The 27,888-nt window shown below is 43.6% G+C and overlaps 2 protein-coding genes across 3 annotated transcripts in view; both read left to right on the top strand.

Annotated features, from left to right (window-relative positions):
• Window positions 1-4,425, top strand: part of CD79B (CD79b molecule) — a 39,008-nt gene extending 34,583 nt beyond the window's left edge. Inside the window, exon 8 of one of the 2 annotated variants that reach the window (XM_083146940.1) lies at window positions 710-4,425. In XM_083146940.1, the coding sequence (XP_083003066.1) occupies window positions 710-808 (99 nt within the window). In that variant the 3' untranslated portion in view covers window positions 809-4,425. The remainder of the gene's footprint in view (window positions 1-709) is intronic. The other variant, XM_083146941.1, reaches the window with a different exon arrangement.
• An 18,992-nt stretch (window positions 4,426-23,417) lies between these two features.
• Window positions 23,418-27,805, top strand: LOC146008049 (somatotropin-like). The gene is made up of 5 exons (XM_083146939.1): window positions 23,418-23,427; window positions 24,961-25,118; window positions 25,907-26,029; window positions 27,076-27,225; window positions 27,411-27,805. The coding sequence occupies exons 1-5, from the start codon at window positions 23,418-23,420 to the stop codon at window positions 27,606-27,608; spliced, it is 639 nt and encodes a 212-aa protein (XP_083003065.1). The 3' UTR covers window positions 27,609-27,805.
• Window positions 27,806-27,888: the final 83 nt, after the last annotated feature.

The raw sequence follows: 27,888 nt of genomic DNA, 5'->3' as shown, positions 1-27,888 counted from the left end.
ATACTTGCCTACTGGGAGACTCACAATTATTCAAGAAGTCCGCTTGCACACAACCAAATAATGGCTACATCTCCCGCATCCTAGTGAAACGGGCAGGATAACAGTGGAGGAGGTGGGGCTAATTGTCACAAATTACATCATTAAGTCCCTCCAGCCACCATGGTCCACAGTATTTTGAGGGCAAGGTCCAGTGATGTGCAGCGCTGTCCCACCCACTGCAGTGGGGCAAGCTGCATTTCCTCTCAAAAGTCAATAAACTATTCTCTACATCAGTAGTAGCCAACTCCAGTTCTCGAGAGCTACCAACAGTTCACATTTTCCAGAGCTGCTTAGCTGCTGCAAAGGTGCACTCATTACTCACTAACACATTTTAATCCACAGGTGAAGCTAATTACTTCACTTGTGATTCTGTGAGGAAATCTGGAAAACATGAACTGTTGGTAGTTCTCGAGGACTGGAGTTGGCTACCCCAGCTCTACAGTTACGCTGGCCAACTTCACAAATTACAAAGATACATACTTGATTGGTGTAGCCTATAGTCCCATGCAAAGCATGTAATGCTGTAATGCTTCAATAAAAGGAAAGGGTTTGAATATAAAAGGGAACTCCGTAAACTCTAAGCAAAATTTTATTTTATAAATATTTAGATACATGTATTACAGTACTGTTGTCATCAGTCTAATTAAAACATCCCTATTCCTTTATACAGGGCCTGGAAGCATATCAGACAGCAACCTATGAGGATATTCAAAATGTCCGTGTACTTTCAGCTAAAACCATGGAGGCAGAACACCCATGTGTGCAGTAGAAGCTAGCGTCGCTGGATTTTGGGTCAATTATTATTAAATGATGAAAATACTTACTATATAAAACCTATATAATACAAAATCTGAGTACACAGATTGGCTGCGAACTTTACATTGCTTGGGTGTGGTATAGCAGGTCGAAAATGCCTAGCTCAACCCCAAATAATCCACAGTCACAAGGTCAAAACAAGCAAAAAGTTGACACGGAAAGGTCAATATGCAGTTTTCACTTTTTTTGTGGCAGTCTCAACACCATGGACCCCTAATTTGTGTACTGCTTCGCTCGCCCTACATCGTTCCACGTGGATGGCAAAAGTATGGAAAAAGACCACAAAATCATGTCAACCATATCCAACATCTGTATGTTGATCATATGGCATCAACATATTGACTGTCAACCTAGACATTGCCTCTCTAACCTCTGGTTACCACATTGCTTGGTGATGTAATTGTAATGAAGAAAACAACAGTTGTTAAACTGTAATGGCTGGTGTAATTTTGGTGCTGGTTACCTCTCTCACTCTGGCTACAGGGTACTACTTTCGATGAGGCCAGGAAAGATTCTGGTCTCAGTCAGCACAATTGTGAGGGTGCCAGAGATAGGTTCCTATCTCACCAACTAGCCTCGAGGAACCTTGCGCTACCTATCTGCCTACAATCATGCCCCTGAACCACAGTCTTCAGGAGAAGAAACAGTGCAGCACCATTAAGCAAAAGTTCACCCTGAGACCTTTGCCGCAACAGCAAAGTAACAGGCAGAGGGACAAATGGAGGATATTTTTTCTTGGCGCTTTTACAGACAGTCACCTCTATTAATGTAATGGATGTAGAATGTGGGGCAGAGTGGGACAATTGCTAGCATTACATCTTGCAGTCATTCAGAAGTACTGCATTTTTGTTAATGGCAGATGGATATTAGTAATGCTGGATATACCACCTACAGATTTATCTGTCCGATCTAGCTGGTGGGAACAAAAATCTGGCAATGTATGGGAGCATAGGAGACAACCATTTGCTCCCAAAACAACATTATTAATTCAGATAAATCGGTTAAAGTCATTTGATTTGTCAAATTAAACCAATTATTTTTATCCATTTTCCAGTGTTTGGGAGCAATTGATCGATTTTTGTTCCCACCAGCCAGATTGGACAGATACATCTTTGTGTATGTACCCAACTAAATGGATGCTAAATTCATTTTGGATTGATGTAAGGGAATGAAAGATTGAACCAGAAAATACCTAGTGAGCAGCCAAATACCATATAGTTGTGTAGCTTAAAAAGAATGTGACAGGAACTGTTCATAACAAGTTACATTTTGCAAGAATTAGTATTACATTTTTACAAAGTTGAAGACTAGGAGCCAGATGCACCAAGCTACCTAAAGTGATAAAGTGGAGAGTGATAAACCAGATCCATACCTCCCAACTTATGGACTGAAGAAATAGGGACACCCGCGCGAGCGTCCGAAAAGGGGGCGGGGCGTATGCAAATGAGGGCGCGGCTTATGCTAATTAGCCGCGACCTCATTTTCATACGAGAATAGACACTGTGCGCATGCGCACAGCGTCTATTCTACTAGATTGGGGGGTCTCCCAACTGCCACCCCCCGCAGCGGGACAATGCCTGCTGCGGGTGGGACAGCGGGACAGTACCCGAAAATCGGGACTGTCCCTCTAAAATCGTGACAGTTGGGAGGTATGCAGATCCTAACTGCCATGTTACAGGCTGGATTTGAAAAATAATAGGAGCTGATTGATAATTTATTACTCTCCACTTTATCACTTATTGCATCTGGCTCCTGGACTTTTGTATTAATGGTCTATGGTAGCTTTACATATCTGCTGACATACCAAACCGAACTGTTAAAACAGGAATTTGTTTGTACTAGGAACATACATATTAATCAAACAAGGCCGACATTAAGTTGTGTATGTAGAAAAACCCATGTGCATGCCTTTGCAAACTTGTAGATACGAAATTAAAAAAAAGTGTAGAAAAGAACCCACACACGATGGAAGAGGTGTCATTGTGTAACAAATCAATATTGAATATACATGAACATTTATCCTTGTGAATATTATTGATAACCCTGATTAGTCTGCATTTACAGTTACATGAAAAACAAACGGGTATATCTATCAAAGATTGGAGGGAGCAGCATATGCTCAATCAGGTCATCGATGAATCAGTAGGTGCTCAGAATTACAGAACTAGGTCTCCACGGACATCCATGTCAGAGGCACTCTACCAACAGCAAAGAATTTTAAAATAGACAGCGCCAAGCAGATCATGAAGTCGAATCTCATTACCCACTCTTATTTATTGGCATTTGGCAGCACTTTCAGTCCTACACCGCAGCAACAAGACCATTAAGGCCTCATACAGATGACCTATGATTAAATCCTAGACAAGGACTCTGAGTGATAACTAGTACAGATTGACTGGGATTCGGTACCCAGGATATACGATGGTCAATTAAATGTATTGACTGGATAGGGGTTTAAGCACACAACTATATCCATACATTATATTTGCACAATTATTGCTTTATAGTTTTGCATAGTACACATACCTAAACAAGGCAGTCCACTTTCCATGAGAACATATTCATTTTAAATTACTACATTAAAGTTTTATCTTAACAGCTCATATTGTGTAGCTCTGTCTCATGGGATAAAGATTGCACCCCACCAAAGTTTCTTTTGCTCCCCCGTACCCCAGTTTCCAGAGTCTGTAAAAACACAGTTGGGAGGGAGCTGGCTGATTTTCTCTCTCCAAGCTTTGATACATTGGCCCTATAATTGCTATTATATATGCTTTAATAACATTTGGCAGCCTAGAACAGCTTATACCCATAAATATCTAAATAGTAGACTTACAAGATGAACAATAACAAACCAGAACAGTCTTGGGGCAACTGGTTGAAGAAAGGTCACTTAGCGATATATATTGTTTAATTCGGCACATAAATACATTTACCTCCACACATACAAGTAGCTGTGCCATTATTCATAATTTTACACGGTTTAGGTACAGTGAGAATTGCACTGATAAAAGTACATATGGCATCCTTATGAATGGAAATGTATAAAGTTATAGGTAAAGAAAACCATTCAATAACCTATGCCTTAGTTCATAATACCTACGGATTGGGTCTAACACAGTGTTATTAATGAAGATTGCAAGTTATAGATCGTAGGTGGGTGTACACCATCACTTCTCATGATTTGCAGACTAAATTTACTTAACTAGATAAAAAGGTAAAAATGTCAAAAGTGGAGAGAATTTTTTTTTGTTACTTATATATTCACAAAAATTAAAATTAGAATTTAATGCTCTAGATTTAAGTTGGCATTCTATAAGAAGCATTCGGTACTTATGTAATATCTGGGCTCCCGTTTTTCTTATGAGACCGCTTCCGCTCGCCACGCTTCGGGCACGGTGGCTCGCTGCGCTCGCCACACTATATAAAATCAACTCCATGCGTAGTTGGATAGTAGGGGTATGAAAAAATGGGGTGCATTTAACATGGGAGCCCAGATAATACATAAGTACCCACCATTCATTTAAACCAGGCATGTCCAACCTTCGGCCCTCCAGCTGAAACTACACATCCCATAATGCCTTGCCACAGTATTGCTATTAGGGAAGGCTAAAACTATTGCAAGGCATGCTGGGATGTGTAGTTTCACAACAGCTGGGAGGGCCGCAGGTTGGACATGCCTGATTTAAACAATGCTAATAGGTTTGTCAAGAGCTAGGCAGTTAGCCCAGATAAACAGTACTTATCAGGGCGTATGCTCCAAAATCCCCAAAAATATGGCGCTTCTTCTGGACCCAATGTGTTAGCAATAATTTTTCAGATGAATAAACACAAACATACTTTATTGCAGTTAATTAGATGCCCCAAAATGTAAAAACAATAATAGTGAATATGTTTAATATATAACTTTATAAATTTGAACACAGGAACGCAAGGTTAATGTTAAAGTAGTATTAAATATATAAACAAAATGTGACGTGGTTTCACAGTGAGATTGCAATATTCGAAGATGAAAACTATTGGCCTGTGTGTGGTCATCTTCTAAAAGGATGACAAAAGCATGAGGGAGTAATCTGGGTGCTCAAGCTGAGAGACAAGCAGCAAATGCCATACAGTTTTCTATCTATATCAACTTGAATGATGATCCTGAAGGCATAACTCTTAGTATGGCACGATTTACTTCAGTGGCCTACTTAAGCAGTCTATTAAACTTGCTCTTACAATCTAGGAGTTAATTTTGTTAATTTAAACAATTAATTCTGTTTACATTCCATAGTGATCCCATGAATCAAGCAACACATTAAGCCATATAGGGGGGTATTCAATCCCAGCCACTATTTCTGAAGGAGGAAATAGCGGCGGGCACCTATTCAATGCTGTCTTGCCTGACAGCATTGAAGAGGCAGATTAACGGACCTGACCTGACTAAAAGCGGTCAGGTCCATTTTGCCAAGAATGGCTGTGAATTGTCGCAATCACGGCTGGATCTCGACAATCCACGGTCATTTAAATGGACACACCCCCTTTTCATCCTGGCGAATTGTGTTCGAGCAAAACAAAAATGGGGCCAGCACTGTCGTGACGGACTGACAGTCGTGACCGGGACTGAATACCCCCCCATAGTGTCACATAGTGGGGGATATTACATTTCAAACATGCCTTTTCGTCCTTTTTTGGATGGAAAATTACGAAAAGCCGGGCAAATACACCTGCAATTTCACCTGAAAATGGGCAAATAGTTGATTCAACAATCCACATGTTTTTTGACCACATGTTTTTCGGCTCAGCGTACAATCATCAAATATCCCCTTAAGTGCACAATCGTTATTGCTCTATCCCCAAAAGCTTTGTGTATAATGAGCTATTTTATCATACTACTACTACTATATACTGTAATATTTTACTGACTGTAACACATGCATTCCAAAAATGTAAAAATAAAGAGGGTTATTGTTTAAATCATAATACATTGACTGTGACCCTGGTGTCCACCTCAACTATGGCTCTCATGGCAACAGTGTTGTCCTTGGTGATGCAGACACAGGTTGTCCTGCAGATGATCTCTTCTAGGACCAGTGTCCCACACCAAATTCAGTAAAACAATTAAACACAGTGGTTCAGGTTGGTGCTTACTCCACAAAAGCAGCTTGCTGGTGGTCAAACTCTCATTGGGTTTTTATCACCCACCAATCAGCTCCTACCTGTGAAGTTACAGGCTTGGTTTAAAAAATGACAGGTAGGAGCTGATTTGGCCAGTGATAAAATCCAGACACTTTATCACTTCACCGAGCTTAATAAATCTGCCCCTGAGGATCTTGACAGGTGCCCCATAAATACCTTAACCATCTACCCTTACCTGCAGCCAAACAGTATCCCTCCCCCTTAGTCCCTTATCCTCCTTTTAAGTGCCTCACCCCCTCCCCAATGCTACAAGAACCCGCATATTTACTATAAGGATGCTGTCAGGGATTGTGTCAGCCAGCATCCGGAATGTTGGTATATGGACTGCATCCCATTTTGTAGATCTCTGTAACCATGTAAGATTAGTTACTTTATTTTGCTGGGTCGGTAATTCCAGTCTCCCACAGACAGAAATCCTTAAATCATGACCTGTTGCAAGGGTTGAGGGTGAGAAAAACATTTACATAGTTACATAGTAGGTAAGGCTGAAAAAAAGACTTGCGTCCATCTAGTTCAACCTGGTATAGATATCCACATTTCTAAATGATGCTTTCCTTACCCACTGCTGAAGCATGAATCCCTTGCTTCAGTGGGAGATGTGATTAATTTCACTATAAGTACATTTTATTTAATTAGCACAAGTCTATTGTAACAAGAGTGTAGCAAGTATAGGAATATTTAAGCCTTTTGTGTGCATTTCATTTTGCAAAGCTAAACAGCACAATTTCTAGATAAGCTTCAATAACTTTCAATCACTGCAATGTAACTGTACAAAAAAAGACACCTTCATAAATGTATGCTAAATACTTACTTGAATGCAGGCTCTCACTGTAGCAGCGATCGTTCTGTGAAAAAAATAAATGACATTAAAATATGTTCTAAACTAATACATTAATACACTTGCATTAAATATACAACAGATCAAAAATTGTTGAATTTTTTTATAAATTAGATTTTATATATAAGGGGATTTTTGTAAGAACTTACCGTTCGAACCCCTTTCTCTGAGTCCAGTCCGGTGACACAGCTTCACCTTGGGATGTAGGAGGGTCCGCAGGAGCCAGGCACCTATAGCTGAAGCTTTTCCCTTGACTGCAGGCTCCTCCCCTTCTGCATTCCCAGCATGCTCCAGTTCAAACTTAAAAAGCACACTAGGATACACAACTCGGTACAATGCTCAACATCTTAAATGCACAATCATCTTACCATAACATGACACACATGCACGGCATGACTTACTGAGCGTAGGGGAGGGATCGCTGTGTCACCGGACTGGACTCAGAGAAAGGGGTTCGAACGGTAAGTTCTTACAAAAATCCCCTTTTCTCTTTCGTCCAGTCCGGTGACACAGCTTCACCTTGGGACATTCACAAGCTGGTATTATGGGAGGGACGCTCCGAATGAGGCGTCCTCCAACGCGAACTCCTGAAACCTGTAAAATTTGGTAAAGGTATGAACAGAGGACCAAGTGGCAGCCCTGCACAACTGCTCCGCTGTAGCCCCATGACGCACACTCCACAAGAGGAAGCTACTGACCTGGTGGTATGCGCATTAATCCTAGAAGGAACAGGTCTACCAACCTTGGTGTAAGCAAAGGCAATTACTGACCTAAGCCACCTGGCAATAGTCTGCTTAGAAGCAGGCCAACCTCTCTTATGCACATCAAACAAGACCAACAACAGATCTGTCTTGCGGACATCCTTTACCCTGTCCACGTAAATTCGCAAGGCGCGAACTACGTCCAACTTTCTCAATTTGTCCCTATTTTTGGCCCCTTCTGGGGGGGAAAACACCGGGAGAACAATCTCCTGGTTTAAATGAAAGGAGGAAACCACTTTTGGCAAAAACTTAGGTACTGTTCTAAGCACAGCCCTATCCTCATGAAAAATTAAGTGTGGAGATTTACAGGACAACGCTCCCAACTCCGACACACGCCTAGCCGAGGCAATCGCCAACAAAAACGTAAGTTTCCAAGTCACATACTTCAGGTCGGCCGACCTAAGAGGTTCAAACGGGGAACCCTGTAACACAGATAAAACTAAAGATAAGTCCCACAAGTCCCCATACTGCAGGAGGCGACCCCCCACTCTGAGGCCAGAACGGGGAGCCTGTACCCCATCATGCGGAGGACTTATCCTCTCCCTTGGACCCCTGTCTCTTACTGAAGGGACCAAATTTGGACTTGGTAGCTTTACCTCTACCTGCCTGGAATCTTCCTCTTCCTGCTTGCCCCTTTCCAGAGGCTCCTCCACGAAAGGAGGATCGAAAAGTAGGTTTAAACACCCCAAACTTAGAGCCTGAGGGCTTAGCAGTGGTAGGAAGGAAAGTGCTCTTTCCACCCGTGGCTTGTTTAATAATGGCTTCCAATTCCGAGCCAAAGAGAAGCTCCCCTTTAAACTCAAGGGTTTCCAGGGCCTTCTTAGAATCACTGTCAGCCTCCCAAGCCTTTAGCCAAAGAGCTCGCCTGGCTGACACAGAAGTGGCAGAAACCTTAGACGCCATTTTAGCGCCCTCCTCCCCAGCCTCAGAGATGTACTCTGCAGCCCACCTGAGTTTTTCTGCTAGGATAAAGGCCTCAGAATCAGGCCGCAGCTGATCTCTTAGGGCCTCTGCCCACTTAATCATAGCTTTTGCTACCCAAGCAGAGGCAATAATGGGGCGGAGTGTAAATCCCACTCCCTCAAATACTGCTTTCAGGCAACCTTCCACTTGTTTATCCACCGGGTCCTTAAATGCAGCAGAACCCTGAACTGGCAACGCTGTTGCCTTGGACAATCTCGCCACCGGCACATCCACCAATGGGACTTTCTCCCACAATTTAACATGCTCCTCCGGCATAGGGTACATGTTCACATATCTCTTGGACATAGACACCTTTTTGTCAGGTGCTTTCCAAGCCTCCCCTAACAAAGAGACCATACCAGGGTCTGAGGGGAAAATAACAGCTTCTCTGCGCATCTTTTTAAAAATGCATTGAGCCTGCACTCTATCCTCTTCTGACAAGTCTAAAGCCTGTCTAACAGCCAGTATAAGATCCTCAATGCCAGGGACAGAGACATCCGCCTCTTCCCTATGATCAGCAGATTCATCTGCACACACACCATCATCATCTGAATCAGCCAGCAAAGAAGGTGTAACAGACGGCTGCCTAGAGGAAGGACTATCAGGAGTTTTAGCAAACTTTTCCATGAGAGCATTAATTTTATGCACCCCTTGTGCGGTGTCCTGAATGACCCGCAACAACATGGGGTCTCCCTGCGCAGGGGCAATGGACCCCACCGAACTCTGGGAGGAAGAACTGGGACCAGGAGACCTCAAACTGTTCTCTGCCTATTTAGTGCCTCTACCAGGGCATTCATAGACCTTCCCAATGACACAGCCCACGCTGGCTCGCACTCAGCCTCTTGGGCAAGTGACCCCCCCGGGCACAGACTTACAAGCAGGGCAGGCCACCCCTTGGTCCATCTGTTCACATGAATAATTAACCCCCGCAAATAGTGCAGTTTAAAGACATGTCCAGCGCTCCCCCCCCCCCACAGCAACAGCATCATCATCATCACACTTGTCAGCCATGACTAACACACAGTGCACAATGTCCAGCAAAAGTATCCAGCAGTGTAAACAGTGGTACTTATCTGTCTGTTAGCTGTTTTCTGTGACTTTTCAAGCCTCAGCGGGGGCAGCGCTTCCAGGAGACTTCAGACTGTGTGCAGCAGCGTTACCAAGCCAGCTTTTAGCTCACACTGTGTAGAGAAAATGGCGCCCGCACACAGAGAGGAAGGTACCAAGTCCCTGCTTCAGCGGGGTAGGAAACCTTAATTGGCGCCTTTTACCCCCTTTAGCCGCTCCCCCAGTGTAGTCTCCTCACCTCCTAGAGCCTCCCCTTCTTCCTGGGATCACTTGGAGTCGTCCAGCAGCGCTGGACACCTGTAACAGTCTTCACTTCCCCAGAGGGATTTCAGACTGTAAGCCCTTTCAAGATGGCGGGCGCCATTGCAGGAGGTCCTTCCCCCACGATCCCCTTCTGTAAGGAGCCGGTTCCAGAGCGCTCCCAGGGCCCAGGCAACCCCCAGTAGAGCTAGGGTTAAGCGCTGTGCAGAGGGTGCAGACAGACACCACTGCACACAGAGCGCTGATAGGACAAGCTTCTATCAGCCTCTGCTGCGCTCTCAGTGTGCTGCGCTTCTGCCAGAAGCCACACACTGGAAAAAACCTGCACTAACACTAAGTTAATAAAACAATAAAATCCTCACTAACTAGTGAAAAATCAAGAAAAAAAAAACGGCTGCAGCAGCAGCCTGTCAGCCAAGCACCCACTCCTGTGGGCACCTAAAACGAACTGGAGCATGCTGGGAATGCAGAAGGGGAGGAGCCTGCAGTCAAGGGAAAAGCTTCAGCTATAGGTGCCTGGCTCCTGCGGACCCTCCTACATCCCAAGGTGAAGCTGTGTCACCGGACTGGACGAAAGAGAAATATATATTTTTGGTGCCATGGTAACCCCTATGTGGCCAAATTTTGGAGAGGTGTACACAGATACACATTACCAACATACTGCATATCACACGGGAAGAGGTTGCTAGGTGATCTGAGCTACACAGATCGCTCAGCACACAGCGCTGTGTGCGGGCAGTGATCTGTCAGGACCATTGTTCACACTGGCGATTAATACTGCCTTCACATTGCCAAAACGTGTTAGACCCGATATTTCTAAACGATATTTAAAACGGGTCTGAGCCAGTAAACCCCTTTCACATTGCAACTGAAAAATGGTATATTACCGTTTAAAAAGCGTTTAAGTACTGAGGCACTCCACACACCACACCCCCCCCCCCCCCCTTCCCCATACCTGGGCAGCGTAGGCAAGGGATCCGGGCAGCAGGGTCAGGTCTGTAATGCTGGCGGGCAGGGGGTCCCTGCGGTGTATGTGAAGTCAGCGGCGGATGGGAACTAGTAGTTCCCATCCGCCGCAGGGACCCCGCCGCTGACTTCACAGACGCCGCAGAGACCCCCTGCCTGCCAGCGCTACCGACCTGACCCTGCTGCCCGGATCCCTTCGCTGCGCTGTCGCCCCATAGGTAAACCCCACTGCCTCCATGCATATCTAATGTGCACATTACACCCGAAGCACTGCTTTTGTTTACAGAAATGGTAGGCTACATTCGGATGTATCCTGCACTAATAGCAAAGGCTATCCATTCATAGCCAGTATGCTATGTAAAGAGCAAAAGTATCAGAGAATTACATTGTGCTTGTTTGTTAAATATTCAACAATAATGTGTAGCCAGAGATCAGTTGGATTTATTGTCTGTTCAATATACAGACTATAGATGGCACACAATGTTTTAATTCATTATTTGTAGCTGGATGGAAAATATTTTAGGTTCTAGTTTCCAGAAAGTATAAAGTCAAACAATGCAGGTGATTTAACTATAAACAAAAACAGTTACAAAACATGTATGACCTTGAGCTGACAAATCTGCCAAGAGATTTTGCAACATTAGGAAAAATTGTGTTTTTTATGGTAACGGTAGAAAGCATGTATATGAAATGATTATAGGCCCAATTTAAATCTGTGGAAGTTGCTGAATAGTGATCTTTGGTGATCTCTGGGGCTTACAAAGTTAGCCCGTGTGTGTGTGTGTGTGTGTAAAAGTAGTAACGTACACATTTAAGATATACAAATAGATCATCGCCACCTGCTGTTGTACTCAATACAACAAAGATTGCACCATTTAAAATTGACTGTGGCATCCCTAGAAATTAGTGATGCCATTCAGCCAAGTGGGATGATGCCTTTTCTAGTTCCAAACATAGATAAGCAAATAGCATATCCATCAGTAACCCTCAGGACTCCTGCAGTACACCGGATTTGGCCTCTGGGACAGCAACGGGAAAAGCAGAAGTACGGCTAAGTAAAGGTCTGCCTGGGTAGACGACTATGACCACCACCATTGCAGACAGCATGCAATACAAGGTAGTATTTGGCAGCAGAAATTCTTACAGGCATTGTAAAAAAAAAAAAAGGGGGATTTTTGTAAGAACTTACCGTTCGAACCCCTTTCTCTGAGTCCAGTCCGGTGACACAGCTTCACCTTGGGATGTAGTAGGGTCCGCAGGAGCCAGGCACCTATAGCTGAAGCTGTTCCCTTGACTGCAGGCTCCTACCCTTCTGCATTCCCAGCATGCTCCAGTTCAAACTTAAAAAGCACACTAGGATACACAACTCAGTACAATGCTCAACATCTTAAATGCACAATCATCTTACCATAACATGACACACATGCACGGCATGACTTACTGAGCGTAGGGGAGGGATCGCTGTGTCACCGGACTGGACTCAGAGAAAGGGGTTCGAACGGTAAGTTCTTACAAAAATCCCCTTTTCTCTTTCGTCCAGTCCGGTGACACAGCTTCACCTTGGGACGTTCACGAGCCGATATTATGGGAGGGCACGCTCAGACCACCAGTTCTCAACACTGTCCGTCCAAATGAGGCGTCCTCCAACGCGAACTCATGAAACCTGTAAAATTTGGTAAAGGTATGAACAGAGGACCAAGTGGCAGCCTTGCACAACTGCTCCGCTGTAGCCCCATGACGCACTGCCCAAGAGGAAGCAACTGACCTGGTGGTATGCGCATTAATCCTAGAAGGAACAGGTCTACCAACCTTGGTGTAAGCAAAGGCAATTACTGACCTAAGCCACCTAGCAATAGTCTGCTTAGAAGCAGGCCAACCTCTCTTATGCACATCAAACAAGACCAACAACAGATCTGTCTTGCGCACATCCTTTACCCTGTCCACGTAGATTCGCAAGGCGCGAACTACGTCTAACTTTCTCAATTTGTCCCTATTTTTGGCCCCTTCTGGGGGGGGAAATACCGGAAGGACAATCTCCTGGTTTAAATGAAAGGAGGAGACCACCTTTGGCAAAAACTTAGGTACTGTTCTAAGCACAGCCCTATCCTCATGAAAAAGTGTGGAGATTTACAGGACAACGCCCCAACTCCGACACACGCCTAGCCGAGGCAATGGCCAACAAAAAAGTAAGTTTCCAAGTCACATACTTAAGGTCAGCTGACCTTAGGGGTTCAAACGGAGAACCCTGTAATACAGACAAAACTAAGGATAAATCCCACGGCGCCACTGGTTGCCTGTAAGGAGGTTTTAACCTTGTCACACCCTGTAAAAAAAGTCTGGACTTCTGGTAGAAAAGCAATTCTTTTCTGGAAAAATATGGGGTACTTATGTAATATCTGGGCTCCCATTTTTCTTATGACACCGCGTACCCTCGCGGGGCTCGCTGCGCTCGCCACGCTTCGGGCACGGTGGCTCGCTGCGCTCGCCACACTATATAAAATCAACTCCATGCGTAATTGGATAGTAGGGGTATGAAAAAATGGGGTGTATTTAACATGGGAGCCCAGATAATACATAAGTACCAAATATGGATAAGGCAGAAAGTTGTACTTTCAAAGACTGCAGACTGAGTCCCGAAGAGAATACATCCTGTAGAAACTCCAGCAATCTAGCCACTCTGAACCTGGAGGTGTGTACCTTCTGACGCTCACACCACCTGATATAGATCTTCCACACTCTGTGATAATTTGCAGCTGAGACTGGCTTACGAGCCCGTAGCATAGTCTGAATCACTGCATCTGAAAGACCTTTCTTCCTTAATAAGGAGGTTTCAAAAGCCAAGCCGTCAAACTGAGCCGAGCAAGGTCCTGGTGAAGAAACGGCCCTTGTCTTAACAGATCTTGACGTTGTGGAAGAGGCCAAGACTCCACTGACAACCTCAGAACGTCTGAGAACCATGACCTCTTGGGCCAGTTTGGTGCAATCAGAATTGCACTCACCTGCTGTGACCTCACTCTCCGTAACACCCTCGGTATCATAGGAAACGGAGGGAAGACATAAACCAGGTGAAATGGCCACTGAACCGTCATGGCATCTACCGCCCAGGCGACTGGGTCCCTGATCCTGGAACAAAACTTCGGAACCTGACAATTGTTCCTGGACGCCATTAAGTCCACCTCTGGGAGCCCCCAGCGATGTACAAGTTCTTGGAATACCTTCGGATGCAGAGACCATTCCCCTTCCCGCAGGACCTCCCTGCTGAGGAAGTCCGCTTCCACATTCCGGATCCCCGGAATGAAGACAGCAGATAGAACCGGAATGTTGGCTTCCGCCCAAGCAAAGATCCTTGAGACTTCCCGCATAGCCTTCCTGCTGCGAGTCACGCCCTGATGGTTCAAGTAAGCCACCGTCGTGGCGTTGTCTGATTTAATTCTTATTGGCAGGCCCTTCAAGCAATCCTTGGCCTGCAACAGAGTCTTCCAGACAGCCCGCAATTCCAGAATATTTATAGGGAGTCTGGACTCCTGCTGTGACCAGAGGCCCTGCAGCCGAAGATAAGGAGCGACTGCTCCCCAACCCCTGAGACTGGCATCGGTAGTCACTACCACCCAGTCCAAGGACCGAAGAGACCGCCCGAGCTGCAGAGTCTCTATGTCCATCCACCAGATTAAGGATTCCCTTGTCTCCTGGGAAAGAACCAAACTTTCTTGCTTCATAGTTTTTGCATTCCCCGACCAACAGGATAGAATGTTCCACTGAAAGGTTCTGGAATGAAGCCTGGCATATTGCAGCGTTTCGAAAGTCGCTACCATCTTGCCCAGCAGTCTCACTCCCTGCCAGACAGTGGGCCTCTGAGCTCTTAGTAAGAGTAGGACTAACTGGCGGATGTCCTTTGCTTTGGACTCCGGCAAGAAAACCCTGTGTAAATGGGTGTCCAGAATTACACCCAGAAACAACAGTCTCTGAGACGGAATCAGATGTGATTTGGGTATATTTAGCACCCAACCCATTTCCTGCAAGAATTTTGTTGCCACAGACAGATGTACCAATAACTTGTCCCCTGACTCTGCTTTGAACAGCAGGTTGTCCAGATAAGGGATAATCACAATCCCCTTGAGTCTTAGTGACGCAGCCATGACCGGCATCACCTTCGTGAATACCCTTGGTGCTGTTGCCAGACCAAAGGGTAAGGCCTGGAACTGTAAATGGGTGTCCCCTATTGCAAATCGCAGGAGGGACTGATGCTCCTTGGCAATTGGAATGTGGAGATACGCATCCTGGATGTCCACTGATGCTAAAAATTCCCCTGGCTCTATGCTGCCAAGCACTGAGCGCAGTGACTCCATCCTGAAATGATCCACCCATAAGTGTTGGTTCAAGGATTTGAGATTTAGAATGGGCCTGACTGACCCATCTGGCTTGGGTACTATGAACAGGATTGAATAAAACCCTTTCTTGCGTTCCTGCTGAGGAACTGGGACCACAACTCCCTTTTCCCTGAGAGCCAATGCTGCCTCCAACAGGAGTTTGCGTGCTCTGGCCTCCCTTGGCAAAGGGGTAGGTAAGAATCTCTTTGGAGGATTCCCCCTGAAATTTATCCGGTAGCCCTCTGTGACAATGGACAGAACCCACGGGTCGGATGTTGGAATGTCCCACAAGTCCCCATACTGCAGGAGGCGACCCCCCACTCTGATGCCAGAACGGGGAGCCTGAACCCCGTCATGCGGAGGACTTATCCTCTCCCTTGGCCCCCTGTTTCTTGCTGAAGGGACCAAATCTGGACTTGGTAGTTTTACCTCTACCTGACGGGAATCTACCTCTTCCTGCTTGCCCCTTTGCAGAGGCTCCGCCCCGAAAGAAGGATTGAAAAGCAGGCTTAAACACCCCAAACTTAGAGCCTGAGGCCTTAGCGGCGGTAGGGAGAAAAGTACTCTTTCCACCCGTGGCCTGTTTAATAATGGCTTCTAATTCAGAACCAAAAATAAGTTCCCCTTTAAACTCAAGGGTTTCCAGGGCCTTCTTGGAATCACTGTCAGCCTCCCAAGCTTTTAGCCAAAGAGCACGCCTGGCTGACACAGAAGTGGCGGAAACCTTGGACGCCATTTTAGCGCCCTCCTCCCCAGCCTCAGAGATGTACTCTGCAGCACACCTGAGTTTTTCTGCAAAGATAAAGGCCTCAGAGTCAGGCCGCAGCTGATCTCCCAGGGCCTCAGCCCACTTAATCATAGCTTTTGCTACCCAAGCAGAGGCAATAATGGGGCGGAGCGTGAATCCCACTCCCTCAAATACTGCTTTCAGGCAACCTTCCACTTTTTTATCCCCAGGGTCCTTAAATGCAGCCGAACCCTGTACTGGCATTGCTGTTGCCTTGGACAACCTCGCCACCGGGGCATCCACTAATGGGACTTTCTCCCACAATTTAACATGTTTGCATATCTCTTGGACATAGGACACCTTTTTGTCAGGTGCTTTCCAAGCCTCTCCTAACAAAGAGACCATACGGGGGTCTGAGAGGAAAGTAACATGTTCTCTGCTCATCCTTTTAAAAATGCACTGAGCCTGCACTCTATCCTCTTCTGACAAGTCTAAAGCCTGTCTAACAGCCAGTATAAGATCCTCAATGCCAGGAACCGAGACATCAGCCTCTTCCCTATGATCAGCAGAATCATCTGCACACACACCATCATCATCTGAATCAGCCAGCAAAGATGGTGCAGCAATCGGCTGCCTAGAGAAAGGACTATCAGGAGTTCTAGAAAACTTTTCCATGAGTGCATTCATTTTTTGCACCCCCTGAGCGGTGTCCTGAACAACCCGCAACAACATGGGTCCCCTTGCGCAGGGGCAATGGACCTCACTGAACACTGGGAGGAAGAACTGGGACCAGGAGACCTCAAACTGTTCCTCTGCCTATTTAATGCCTCTACCAGGGCATTCATAGACCTTCCCAAAGACACAGCCCACGCTGGCTCGCGCTCAGCCTCTTGGGCAAGTGACCCCCCCGGGCACAGACTTACAAGCAGGGCAGGCCACCCCTTGGTCCATCTGTTCACATGAGTAATTAACCCCGCTAATAGTGCAGTTTAAAGACATGTCCAGCGCTCCCCCTCCCCCCCCACAGCAACAGCATCATCATCACACGTGTCAGCCATGACTAACACACAGTGCAAAATGTCGAGCAAAAGTACCCAGCAGTGTAAACAGTGGTACTTATCTGTCTGTTAGCTGTTTTCTGTGACTTTCCAAGTCTCAGCGGGGGCAGCGCTTCCAGGAGACGTCAGACTGTGTGCAGCAGCGTTTCAAAGCCAGTTTTCAGCTCACACTGTGTGGAGAAAGTGGCACCCGCACACAGAGAGGAAGGGACCAAGTCCCTGCTTCAGCAGGGTAGGATACCTTGTTTGGCGCCTTTACCCCCTTCAGCCGCTCCCCCAGTGCAGTCTCCTCACCTCCTAGTGCCTCCCTCTTCCTGGGATCACTTGGAGTCGTCCAGCAGCGCTGGACACCTGTAACAGTCTTCACTTCCCCAGAGGGATTTCAGACTGTAAACCCTTTCAAGATGGCGGGCGCCATCGTAGGAGGTCTTCCCCCACGATCCCCTTCTGTAAGGAGCCGGTTCCAGATCGCTCCCAGGGCCCAGGCAACCCCCAGCAAAGCTAGGGTTAAGCGCTGTGCAGTGAGTGCAGACGGACACCCCTGCACACAGAGCGCTGATAGGACACGCTTCTATCAGCCTCTGCTGCGCTCTCAGCGTGCTGTGCTTCTGTCAGAAGCCACACACTGGAAAAAAACCTGCACTAACACTAAGTTAATAAAACAATAAAAAACCCTCACTAACTAGTGAAAAATCAAGAAAAAAAGCCGGCTGCAGCAGCAGCCTGTCAGCCAAGCACCCACTCCTGTGGGCACCTAAAACAAACTGAAGCATGCTGGGAATGCAGAAGGGGAGGAGCCTGCAGTCAAGGGAAAAGCTTCAGCTATAGGTGCCTGGCTCCTGCGGACCCTCCTACATCCCAAGGTGAAGCTGTGTCACCGGACTGGACGAAAGAGAAAGAGTCTTTTTCTATGTGTGTGATTTAGGCATTGTTCAGTAGCAGAACTGAAGTCACTAAAGAAGAGATTTGTGTAGGCTTTGTTCAGTGCACATATATGGTCACAAAGCAAAAGAATGGCCCACGCAGAATCCAAGTAAAGGTACCTGCTGCTATACTTGATACGAATAGGCATGGGAACACTAAACATGAATATAAATGAAACCATCAACAAGATGCTACCAGTTCAAATATAATATAAACCCAGAATAAGACCATGCCCCAGAAGAGCAGCGAGCATAAAATGCGTGAGCATAAAGGCCTACGGATGAACGGCACAAAAAAACAAACACATAGGGGGTTATTCAATCTGTGCCAATAATTCCCGACAGGGGAAATAACGGCACTCGCCTAAGTCAGCTCTATTTTGTTGGAAACAGTGGTGGATTGTAGAATTCACAGCCGTTTTTCAACAATCCGCAGCAGGTTTCGCCAATCCACGGACTTTGACACTCGGAACATTGAACTGTCGAGTTAGTGTCGGATCAGACGAGAACGGCACAGGATACCAACTGCTGGACAGTCGGAATCCCAAATTGAATACCCCCATAGCCACTATGTCAGAATTGTGGCAATCAAAGCAAGCCCGCAACTGTATGTTTCTACTTGATGGTGGTCACATATTACCATAGATAAAAGATTGGACCCCCCTCCCAAAAAAAAACAAAAACATTTCTATCCATCATGTGTGTTGACTATTGACAACACACATGGTGGACTTCATCCATGTTGTCCAAAATACTAGTTCACACATTACTGTGATCCATCATTTGGACCATATTATAGACTTATAATGTACTTCTACAAACACAGGGGGGCACAGCTTCTAAAATTGTTCTGTTTTCTAGTCTATAGACCCCACCATACACTTATGCGATTTGGGCCAACTTCACCAGATTCCGAAGGTTTGGACTGAGAAAACGGGCCAAATTACATGTGCTAGACATCCCATCTGATGCACATCAGATCAGAGTCAGAGGTTGGAACTTCCTGCACGTCCGACCACTGACTCGGACACCCTCCCGGCGGCAGGTGAATGGGGTAACATGCCATACATCACATGCAGAAGGACTGCACGCGATCCTACCATCCGGTAAGGTCCTAGGTGGTTTCAAAGGAGGGACAAATGGCCATACAATGCTGCAAGAAATTGCAGTAGTGTACAGCCACCTTGAGAGTTGGGTACACTTTATTATTATAGAATAGTTTCTTAAATATCGCAGCAGATTGTGTTATATTTTACAACTGGAAACAGTGATAAAACAAACTGGGTATCTACAGACCGATAAAGAGGTAGGAGGGCCCTTCTTGCAAGCTTACAATCTATTTACTTCGAGGGTTCTGAACCACTAATAAACTTAAGTTATAAGGATGTCTCATACTTTGCATTCTAGCTAGGTACAGGACACTCAAAGAGTATGTATCATATCTCGTTAAGAAAAGCAACCCCAGCAGAGGTTTTTTTGTTGTTGATAAAATCAGTAGTAAAAAAGTTGGCCACAACAACAGTATGTCTAAATGTTAAGTTAAGAAGTGTAGAATTTCAGAGAGGAAAAAAAAGAATACCTTTAATTTTAATGGTATTCCTTTAAAAAAAGAACAAAGTACAGAAAAGGATTATTAAAATGAAATGGTAACATGTAATGGCATCCCGACCTTACTACTGAATAAATCATGCATGTGGAAGGTCAAATAATTACTAATTTGTTGATAGGAGCCACAAGCCTAACCAAGTCATGTTCCGAAAAGTGGCCAAAATCTGACAAATCTATCTACAAGGATTTGATCACGTATACGCTTTTGTCAAATTTAATAATTCTCGTATGGGCAGCAGTGACAATTTTTCTGAGATTTTTCCTGGTTGCCTGTAGAAAAAAAAAAAAACATTGTTTGCAATCACAAGGCAACACTGTAGGGAAAATAAATCAGTACTTTTGCCAACCCAGGAACATTAGGGTGGTATCCAATTATCTGCTGTAATTTACTGCAGCTAATTGCTCCCTAAGGGCTATCCAATTTGCCTGATGCCAGAGTTTATTTGGGATAAAGTTTGGTCTGCCTAAAGGGACTCATGCAAGGGTGCCGGTTGACCTCTCCACATTCAGGATTCAGACAGTCAGGAGACAGACATCAGAATCCCGACATTTAAAAGCTCGACAGTCAGAATCCTGACTTACAGTGGCTATTCTCCCTCATGGGGGTCAACGGCCCCCATAGAGGGAGAATAGAACCGGTTGCAAGCACAGCTTCTTTGCGCTCTCCCCGCTGTCAGAGTACCAGCAGTCAGGTTTCCGACGTCGTTCTAATGACAGTCAGAATCCCAACTGTCGGACCTGATACACCAGCGGAGGGAGATCCTACAACACAATGGAATCCCCAATCTGGAGATCAATGATCATCGATCTGTTGGTGGATCAGGGAAATTAACCATGTTAAAATAAAAAACACATTGTAAGATTAGGAAATTGTAGGAAATATTGCCTATCTTCAAATCATGGATTGCAGATTGAGAATTATGGGCAGCTAATAGGCAAGTGGAACCCAATTCCGCATCCGCTTTCATTTTTCACTCGATGGCTGTGAAAACACATACACTACCGTTCAAAACTTTGGGGGGGTCACTTTGTTTTTCTTTAAAATAGAAGGAACTTTTGGGGGTTTTTTTTCAATGAAGATCACATTAAATTAATCAGAAATACACTCTATACATAGTTAATGTGGTAAATGACTATACTAGCTGCAAATGTCTGGTTTTAAAGGAATATATACATAGGTGTATAGAGGCCCATTTCCAGCAACCATCATGCCAATGTTCTAATGGCACATTGTGTGTGCTAATCGCGTTAGAAGTCTAATGGATGATTATGTAAACCCTCGTGCAATTATGTTAGCACAGCTGAAAACCGGTTTGCTCATTAGGGAAGCTATAAAACTGGCCTTCTTTTGAGCTAGTTGAGTATCTGAAGCATCACATTTTTGGGTTCGATTATACTCTCAAAATGGCCAGAAAAAGATTTTTTTATGTGAAACTCGACAGTCTATTCTTGTTCTTTAAAATGAAGGCTATGCCATGTGAGAAATTGCCAAAAAACTAAATGTTTCAAACATAACAAGGTGTGTACTACTCCCTTCAAAGAACAGCACAAACAGACTCCAACCAGAGTAGAAAGAAGTGGGAGGCCCCTGGTGCACAACTAAGCAAAAAACACAAGTACATTAGAATCTCTAATTTGAGAAATAGACGCTTTACAGGATCTTCAACTGACCGCTTCATTAAATGGTACCCACAAAACACCAGTTTCAACATCTACAGTGAAGAGGCAACTCCAGGATGCTGGCCTTCTAGGCAGCGTCGCAAAGAAAAATACACATCTAAGACTGTCCAATAAAAAGGAAAAGATTAATATGGGCAAAACACAGACATTGGACAGAGGAAGATTAGAAAAAATGTTATGGACAGACGAATCGAAGTTACAAGTGTTTGGATCACACAATAGAGTATTTACAAGATGCAGAATAAGTGAAAATATGCTGGAAGAGTGCCTGATGCCATCTGTCAAGCATGGTGGAGGTAATATGGAGGTCTGGGGCTGCTTTGGTGCTGGTAAAGTGGGAGATTTGTACAAGGTAAAAGGCATTTTGAATAATGAAGGCTATCACTCCATTTTGCAATGCCATGCCATACCCTACCCTGTGGAGAGCACTGGATTGGAGCCAATTTCCCCTTCCAACAGGACAATGACCCAAAGCACACCTCCAAAATATGCAAAAACTATTTAGGGAAGAAGCAGACATCTGGTATTCTGTCTGTAATGGAGTGGCCACCGCAGCCACCAGATCTCATTTCCATTTAGCTGTTGTGGGAGCTGCTTGATCGTATGGTACGGAAGAAGTGCCCATCAAGCCAATCCAACTTGTGGGAGGTGCTTCAGGAAGCGTGGGGTAAAATTTCTTCAGATTACCTCAACAAATTAACAGCTACAATGCCAAAAGGTCTGCAATGCTGTAAAATGCTGCTTTTGACAAAAGCAAAATTGAAGGAAAATAAATATTATTTCTAACCTTGCCAATGTCTTGACTATGTTCTTTTATTTTGCAACTGATTTGATAAATAAAAGTCAGTTTTTATGTAAGTCAGTTTTTATGTAAAACACAAAATTGTCTGGGTGACCCCAAACTTTTGAAAGGTAGTATAGATCGGTGACTTTGAAGACCTTATGCTTTTTTCACCCAAAAATGTAAAAAAAAAAAATAATGAAAAAAGTTTTTGGTGGCCAGGACTAATTGAATATCCCAATAATCTGTTTAATGTAAATATATTATGTGAACATTTGGTAGGTATTGTAAATATGTTCAACACTTTTGTTGGTAAGCTGCTCAATCAGAGGTGTCACTCAGGTGCCAAAAGGGAGGGTCAATTCTGTCTAGGAAAAAACATTTGGTATCCCAATTGCACACTGAGTGAAACATAACTTCATAACAATCAGATAACACAGAGATTTTGGTTGCGTATATCTGCAGATATAGGGCTAAGCCCCCAGGCTGTACGTCAAGGCATCTCTGTCACTGGGGGTCCCTAATACTGGGTATGGGTCTGGGGTGTGGGCCCCCAACATGCCTACACAGGCTGAGTACTCCAGGGCAGCACACAAATGAAAATTAGTAGGGGTTAATAAGAAGCACATAGGTGCTATGTAGGGAAGTGAAGGTGTGATTAAAATACAAAATATATACAATGTGATAGGAAAAAATAAGTGTTAATAAAGTGTTAGGGTGTGCTAACCTGGAGCAGACCAGCCATATCAACATGAGGGGGACCACACTCCCAAACCCATCCCATTAGCAGTAACATATATGTCTGGGCTTAATAGCCCAGTATAAGGCCACATGATAATGGCATATAACATCTGAGAGCCAGCTTACCTGGAGATACCCCTGGCTTCTCCAATGGCACTCAGGAGTCAGCAATCCCTCCTAATGCTGACCCATCTATGCCTCTCAACTGCACAACACTTTTGTTGTTATGAAGTTATGTTTCACTCAGTGTGCAATTGGGATACCAATTGTAAATATGTTGACTGACAATAATCCAAACTGTACATAAGAATCTAATACGAGTCCAGCGTATGGTGTTCAAAGAAAAAATCATGATTTGATTTGTACACCTGTATTATTTGGGCAAGACATGGATGAAATAAGTATACAATGTTCTAAAAACAAGATAAATGTCAAAAAGCTTTATACATATTAAGTTCCTGTCACACGAGAAGCATTTCATATATATGTATAAGTTGTTCCATGACCACAATAGTATCATACAAAGCTTATGCTTATTAATCAGGTTATGTATATAAAATGGTTCAGATCGGACCTTGTCCTCACATTCAAGTTTATCTGCAGTCCGGCAACTTACATCCGTGGCACCAAAAGCTTCACGCAATGGCATCAGGTATATTTCCAAAATACAATATGTGTACTTCAGGATTAATTTAAAAAGAATAATTATATAGGGAACACACACAATAAATATATATATATATATATATATATATATATATATATATAATTTTGACACGGCAGCTCGGCACAGCCTCCTCAAATTGTTGCTGGCTGGGTGCCCACACTATACAGAAATAGATACCCACAGCGGTGGTGCGGCACTCCAATAATACTGTTATATGGCTGGTACAACCATCATTTATTAAAGCAGCGTTTCAAAGCACGGCGGCTTTGTCATCAGGCTAGTCTGATGACAAAGCTGCCGTGCTTTGAAATGTTGCTTTAATAAATGATTGTTGTACCAGCCGTATAACCGTATTATTGGAGTGCCGCACCGCCGCTGTGGATAATATATATATATATATATATATATATATATATATATATATAGATATACACACACATACATACACACACACACACACACACACACACACAGGTTATAATGATAGATATCCACCAAAAGAACAACCAGGCAGACTAAATATATTTAAAGGTTTTCTACTTTTAAAATATGTAGTTATAATAGCATAATACAGCCATGAACTAAATAACTAAACTCAGGGGTCTATTTACTAATCCTTGAAAAAGTTACAGAGATAAAACAACCATCGACCAGCTCCTAACTGCCATGTTACAGGCTGTGATTGACAATGACAGTTAGAAGCTGTCTGGCGATTAATCACTTATCGCACTCCAAAGCTTAGTAAATAGACTCCTAAGTGTAGTACAGGAAGGGTTACAATCCAGTACAGTACTATATATATATATATAGTACTGTCTAATAACTTAGACAAGTGCAGCAAAATTCCACAATCTATAGGTTAGAAGACCAATAGTGGCAGGGAAAAGATCCACATACTACAAGATACAACTAAGAATAAATAGGTCTAGTGCAACAAAGTTGTAAATTTATTAAGGTACAGTAAGTACAGCAACAGCTCCACATACAACTAGCTACAAAAAACAAACAATAACGAAGTATAGCACAGCAGAAAGGCCTCATACCATGAGCCATCAGTTACCCCCCAACACTGTGTATTGTTGGAGTTTTAAAAGATAGTATGATAGCACATGCACAGAATAATCTACATATAAAATATACTTTATTATTCCTTAGCACATAAAATAAAAAACCTGTGTGTGAAGATTGCTCAGTATAGAGAAGCAAAGTATTTGCTTTAAATTAATTAGGAACAAAAATAGATCAAATGTCTAAAAATCTCTTTAATTGTAATCATGCATCTAATAAAAATATTGCATTTGGGAAAATTAAGGAAGGTACATAAACATTTGCATATTCAGAAACCAAACCTAAATGTCCCCTAACCCCAAACTAGGTAGGGGGGGGGGGGGGGGGCAAAAGAGAGAGAGTGTGTGTGTGTGTGATGGAGTAATAATGTGTGAAAATAACAAAACCAAAAAAATTTAAAACAAACCCAAGTATACAACGTACTTCTCTCATTCAAACGTTGTTTTCCAGGGCTGTTCTCTGCTGTTGGACTCCTATTCATGATGTGCCTCCAAAGTCCCCCAGGATTCAGTGCTTTCCCACAGGTGTCCCTGTCTAATCTTTTTACAAGCGCTACGCACAGGGCACAGTCCCTTCACCAAATGGTTACAGATACATACCGAGACTATGTAAGTACCTTACAAAAGTTAACTCTGCTATACGAAGGCTTGCTATAAAATTCCATTAAACCGAGACACATATGATTTACACAGGTTCAATGGCTGGCTAAATTCAATCTTGCATTGCACCCAGTGTTAATCAGCCACAGGTGTCCGGAAATAAGAATATTATGGTGAGGCTTTATACACCGAAGAGCTTCTAGATTTACAAGCATCTAGAATTCTCACCATCCAAAAACCTACTTTTATACAAAACAGGGACGACCAAGCAAACATTCTGGTATATTTATATCAAATAATTGTTCTTAAAATATAAATATGATTAATGAGGCTGAATGGAGCTTTACAGGTGTTTTACTGCTGCAATGCAAACCTCCATTCAGGTAGAAAGCATGGTACAAGAGACACACCTTCAGAGCATAAATCATTAACGAAAGCTGGAACAGTCTGCTGTTGCCTGCAGTAGGGCTTCAGCGTAATCCTGATTTAGGTTAATTAGAAAATAAAACCTCACTGCATCAAACACACCAATTGTCTTTTCCATATTGTGTATTTTTAGAGAATTCATAAACCAGAGAAAAATAAAAATGGTTTTGGTGCTCCTAGCCAGGGGTGAGGTGCAGTTTGTACAAAATTTACCCTACTGTACCAACTATTTTTATTCCAGTGCTGTCATTTATGCTGGTATACAGGTTTATTTTTAGGACACTGTTTTGAATTACAAAACAGTCAATAATAAAAAAATAAATATACATATGCACAGCAAAGCATATTGTTAAGGTAAAAGTTTCTTCCAGGAACGAACATATATCCCAGAAGATCAGAGATATTCAAATAAAAACTCCAAACTGCTTCAAGAGCGTTGTTATTCAGAAACCGTCCCGGCCCCAACGGACAAGGACAACACTCATCAGAAATCAGTGAGTAATAACGTTGCCCAACAGAGAACATATGGACTGCGTTAAACAGGATGTGCAATCCATGGAAACATCACAAATGCAAATGTTCTCTTACATTTTTTAATCATCTTCTTGTCACATTCCATATTCATACTTACAGGGGAGATCTAGAACCTTCAGTCCAATTTATATCTCTTTGAAAATTTTTATTTTCTTACCAGGTATGATACGAGGTCATTCTGGTTGGCTCGCCAAGCATAGTTCGTTCACTACATAGCGAGCCTTGTAATGCCACCTGCTGGGCGTACGAATGAACACCCCCCTGCCACCCAACAAATATACGAACAGCACTGTAAATGGATGATTTGCATATACATACATTCGCAGGCCAGCATGCGGGCCTGAAATTTGTCGGTGACCATCGAATGATTTCTACAGTGCTCGCAAATATAAGTCAGTCTCTGCGGACTTTGACTTGCGGTATCCTGCTCCGAGAACTGGGCGGGCCGCTGACGTCCGGTTAAGTCAGCTACCTGTCCCCGGAAGCCAGGTGCCCGCCTGCATTCGTATTGGGACGCATAGCTGTTTCCTGTGTGGTGCTTAAAAATAGGTCCTCGGTGCGGACACACCGGGGTCCAAGCAAACCAGAATGAACTCCTAAATCTTAATGTCCTTTTAAATAAGTCTGTCACGGTTTCATAAATTAGTTTGCACAACGTAGATTAAATAAACTGGGAATATTTATCACACTAAAACTACACATGGCAACTAACCAGATAGGAAATGTAATTTAATTATGAAAGAAATCATTTTACTTGTTTCTTAGAGCACTTTCAGTTTCCTGTACATTTCTACAAAACATTTTTTTTCTAATTTAGGAGTTAGAAAATTAGTTCTCCAATTTATTAACAAGAAAAAAAGTAGGTGAGACAATAGCTTTGGGGACCAGAGAGGAAATGTGTCACACAAGCTATATATAAAACACAATGTTATAATGTGGACAGATTACTGCATAGGCCTTTTATGTGACTGCACAAAGAGTAATACATTTTATTTACCAATCACAGGATATGGACCTCCTACGTTTCTCACTCATGCTCATTCAGACCTGGATGACGCCAGTGGGAGTGCTTGTTAACAACCAGGTGTTTGGGAGCTCAGACAGAGTCTCTGAAAGGCTAAGGGACCTTGATGAAGGATTACATGTCCTCATGAGAGTACGTATCACGCCCGGGGACAATTTAAATGTACAATGTAAATTAAGAAATTGATAACATTTAATAAGCTGTAAAGAACTTCTGAACTGACTGAAAATATGAATGCGACTGTACACAAGGTGCATCTACTAAATGCACTTTAGTGATTGATAATAATAATAGACATTACTTTTTTTCATCATTAGGAACTGGACGATGGAAATGCCCGCAGCTATGGTCTACTGATTTTACCATTTTATAAATTAGAAAATCTGCGTAGCGAAGACCCTCGGATTAAATTTTACAACCTCCTGTCCTGTTTCAAGAAAGACATGCACAAGGTGGAGACCTACCTAAAGGTGATAAAATGCCGGAGGTTTGTGGAAAGCAACTGTACCTTTTAATCAGAAAATAATTAGTAACGCCCATCCCCGAGTCCTCCAGATAAGCGCTGCATTTTTTGTTCAGTTGATGGGGGAAATCAAATTATGTAATGTTACTTTTACACTTCCTTACCAAAGTATGTTTGTTGCTGATGTATTATGCTTTGTGTTCTTATGGGCTTTATATATTGTACAATAATAAAAGTATATAAGATGCAGTTGAAGTTCATAATGTCTACCAGTACATAAATAATCAAACAGCGAGAATGAATTAATGGTGTCTACCCCTGCTATAATGCAG

Source organism: Crinia signifera, chromosome 6 (assembly GCF_055691185.1).
Source record: "Crinia signifera chromosome 6, ASM5569118v1, whole genome shotgun sequence".
NCBI lineage: Eukaryota > Metazoa > Chordata > Amphibia > Anura > Myobatrachidae > Crinia > Crinia signifera.
The sequence above is the reverse complement of the archived record's forward strand: the minus strand, read 5'-3'. Positions and strand labels throughout refer to the sequence as shown.

What these genes read in the sequence shown, in the direction of transcription:
- LOC146008049 (XM_083146939.1), top strand. An exon ending in CAGATACATACCGAGACTAT is followed by an intron (nt 25,119 to 25,906) that starts GTAAGTACCTTA and finishes AGTTTCTTCCAG; the next exon opens with GAACGAACATATATCCCAGA. An exon ending in GATTACATGTCCTCATGAGA is followed by an intron (nt 27,226 to 27,410) that starts GTACGTATCACG and finishes TTTCATCATTAG; the next exon opens with GAACTGGACGATGGAAATGC.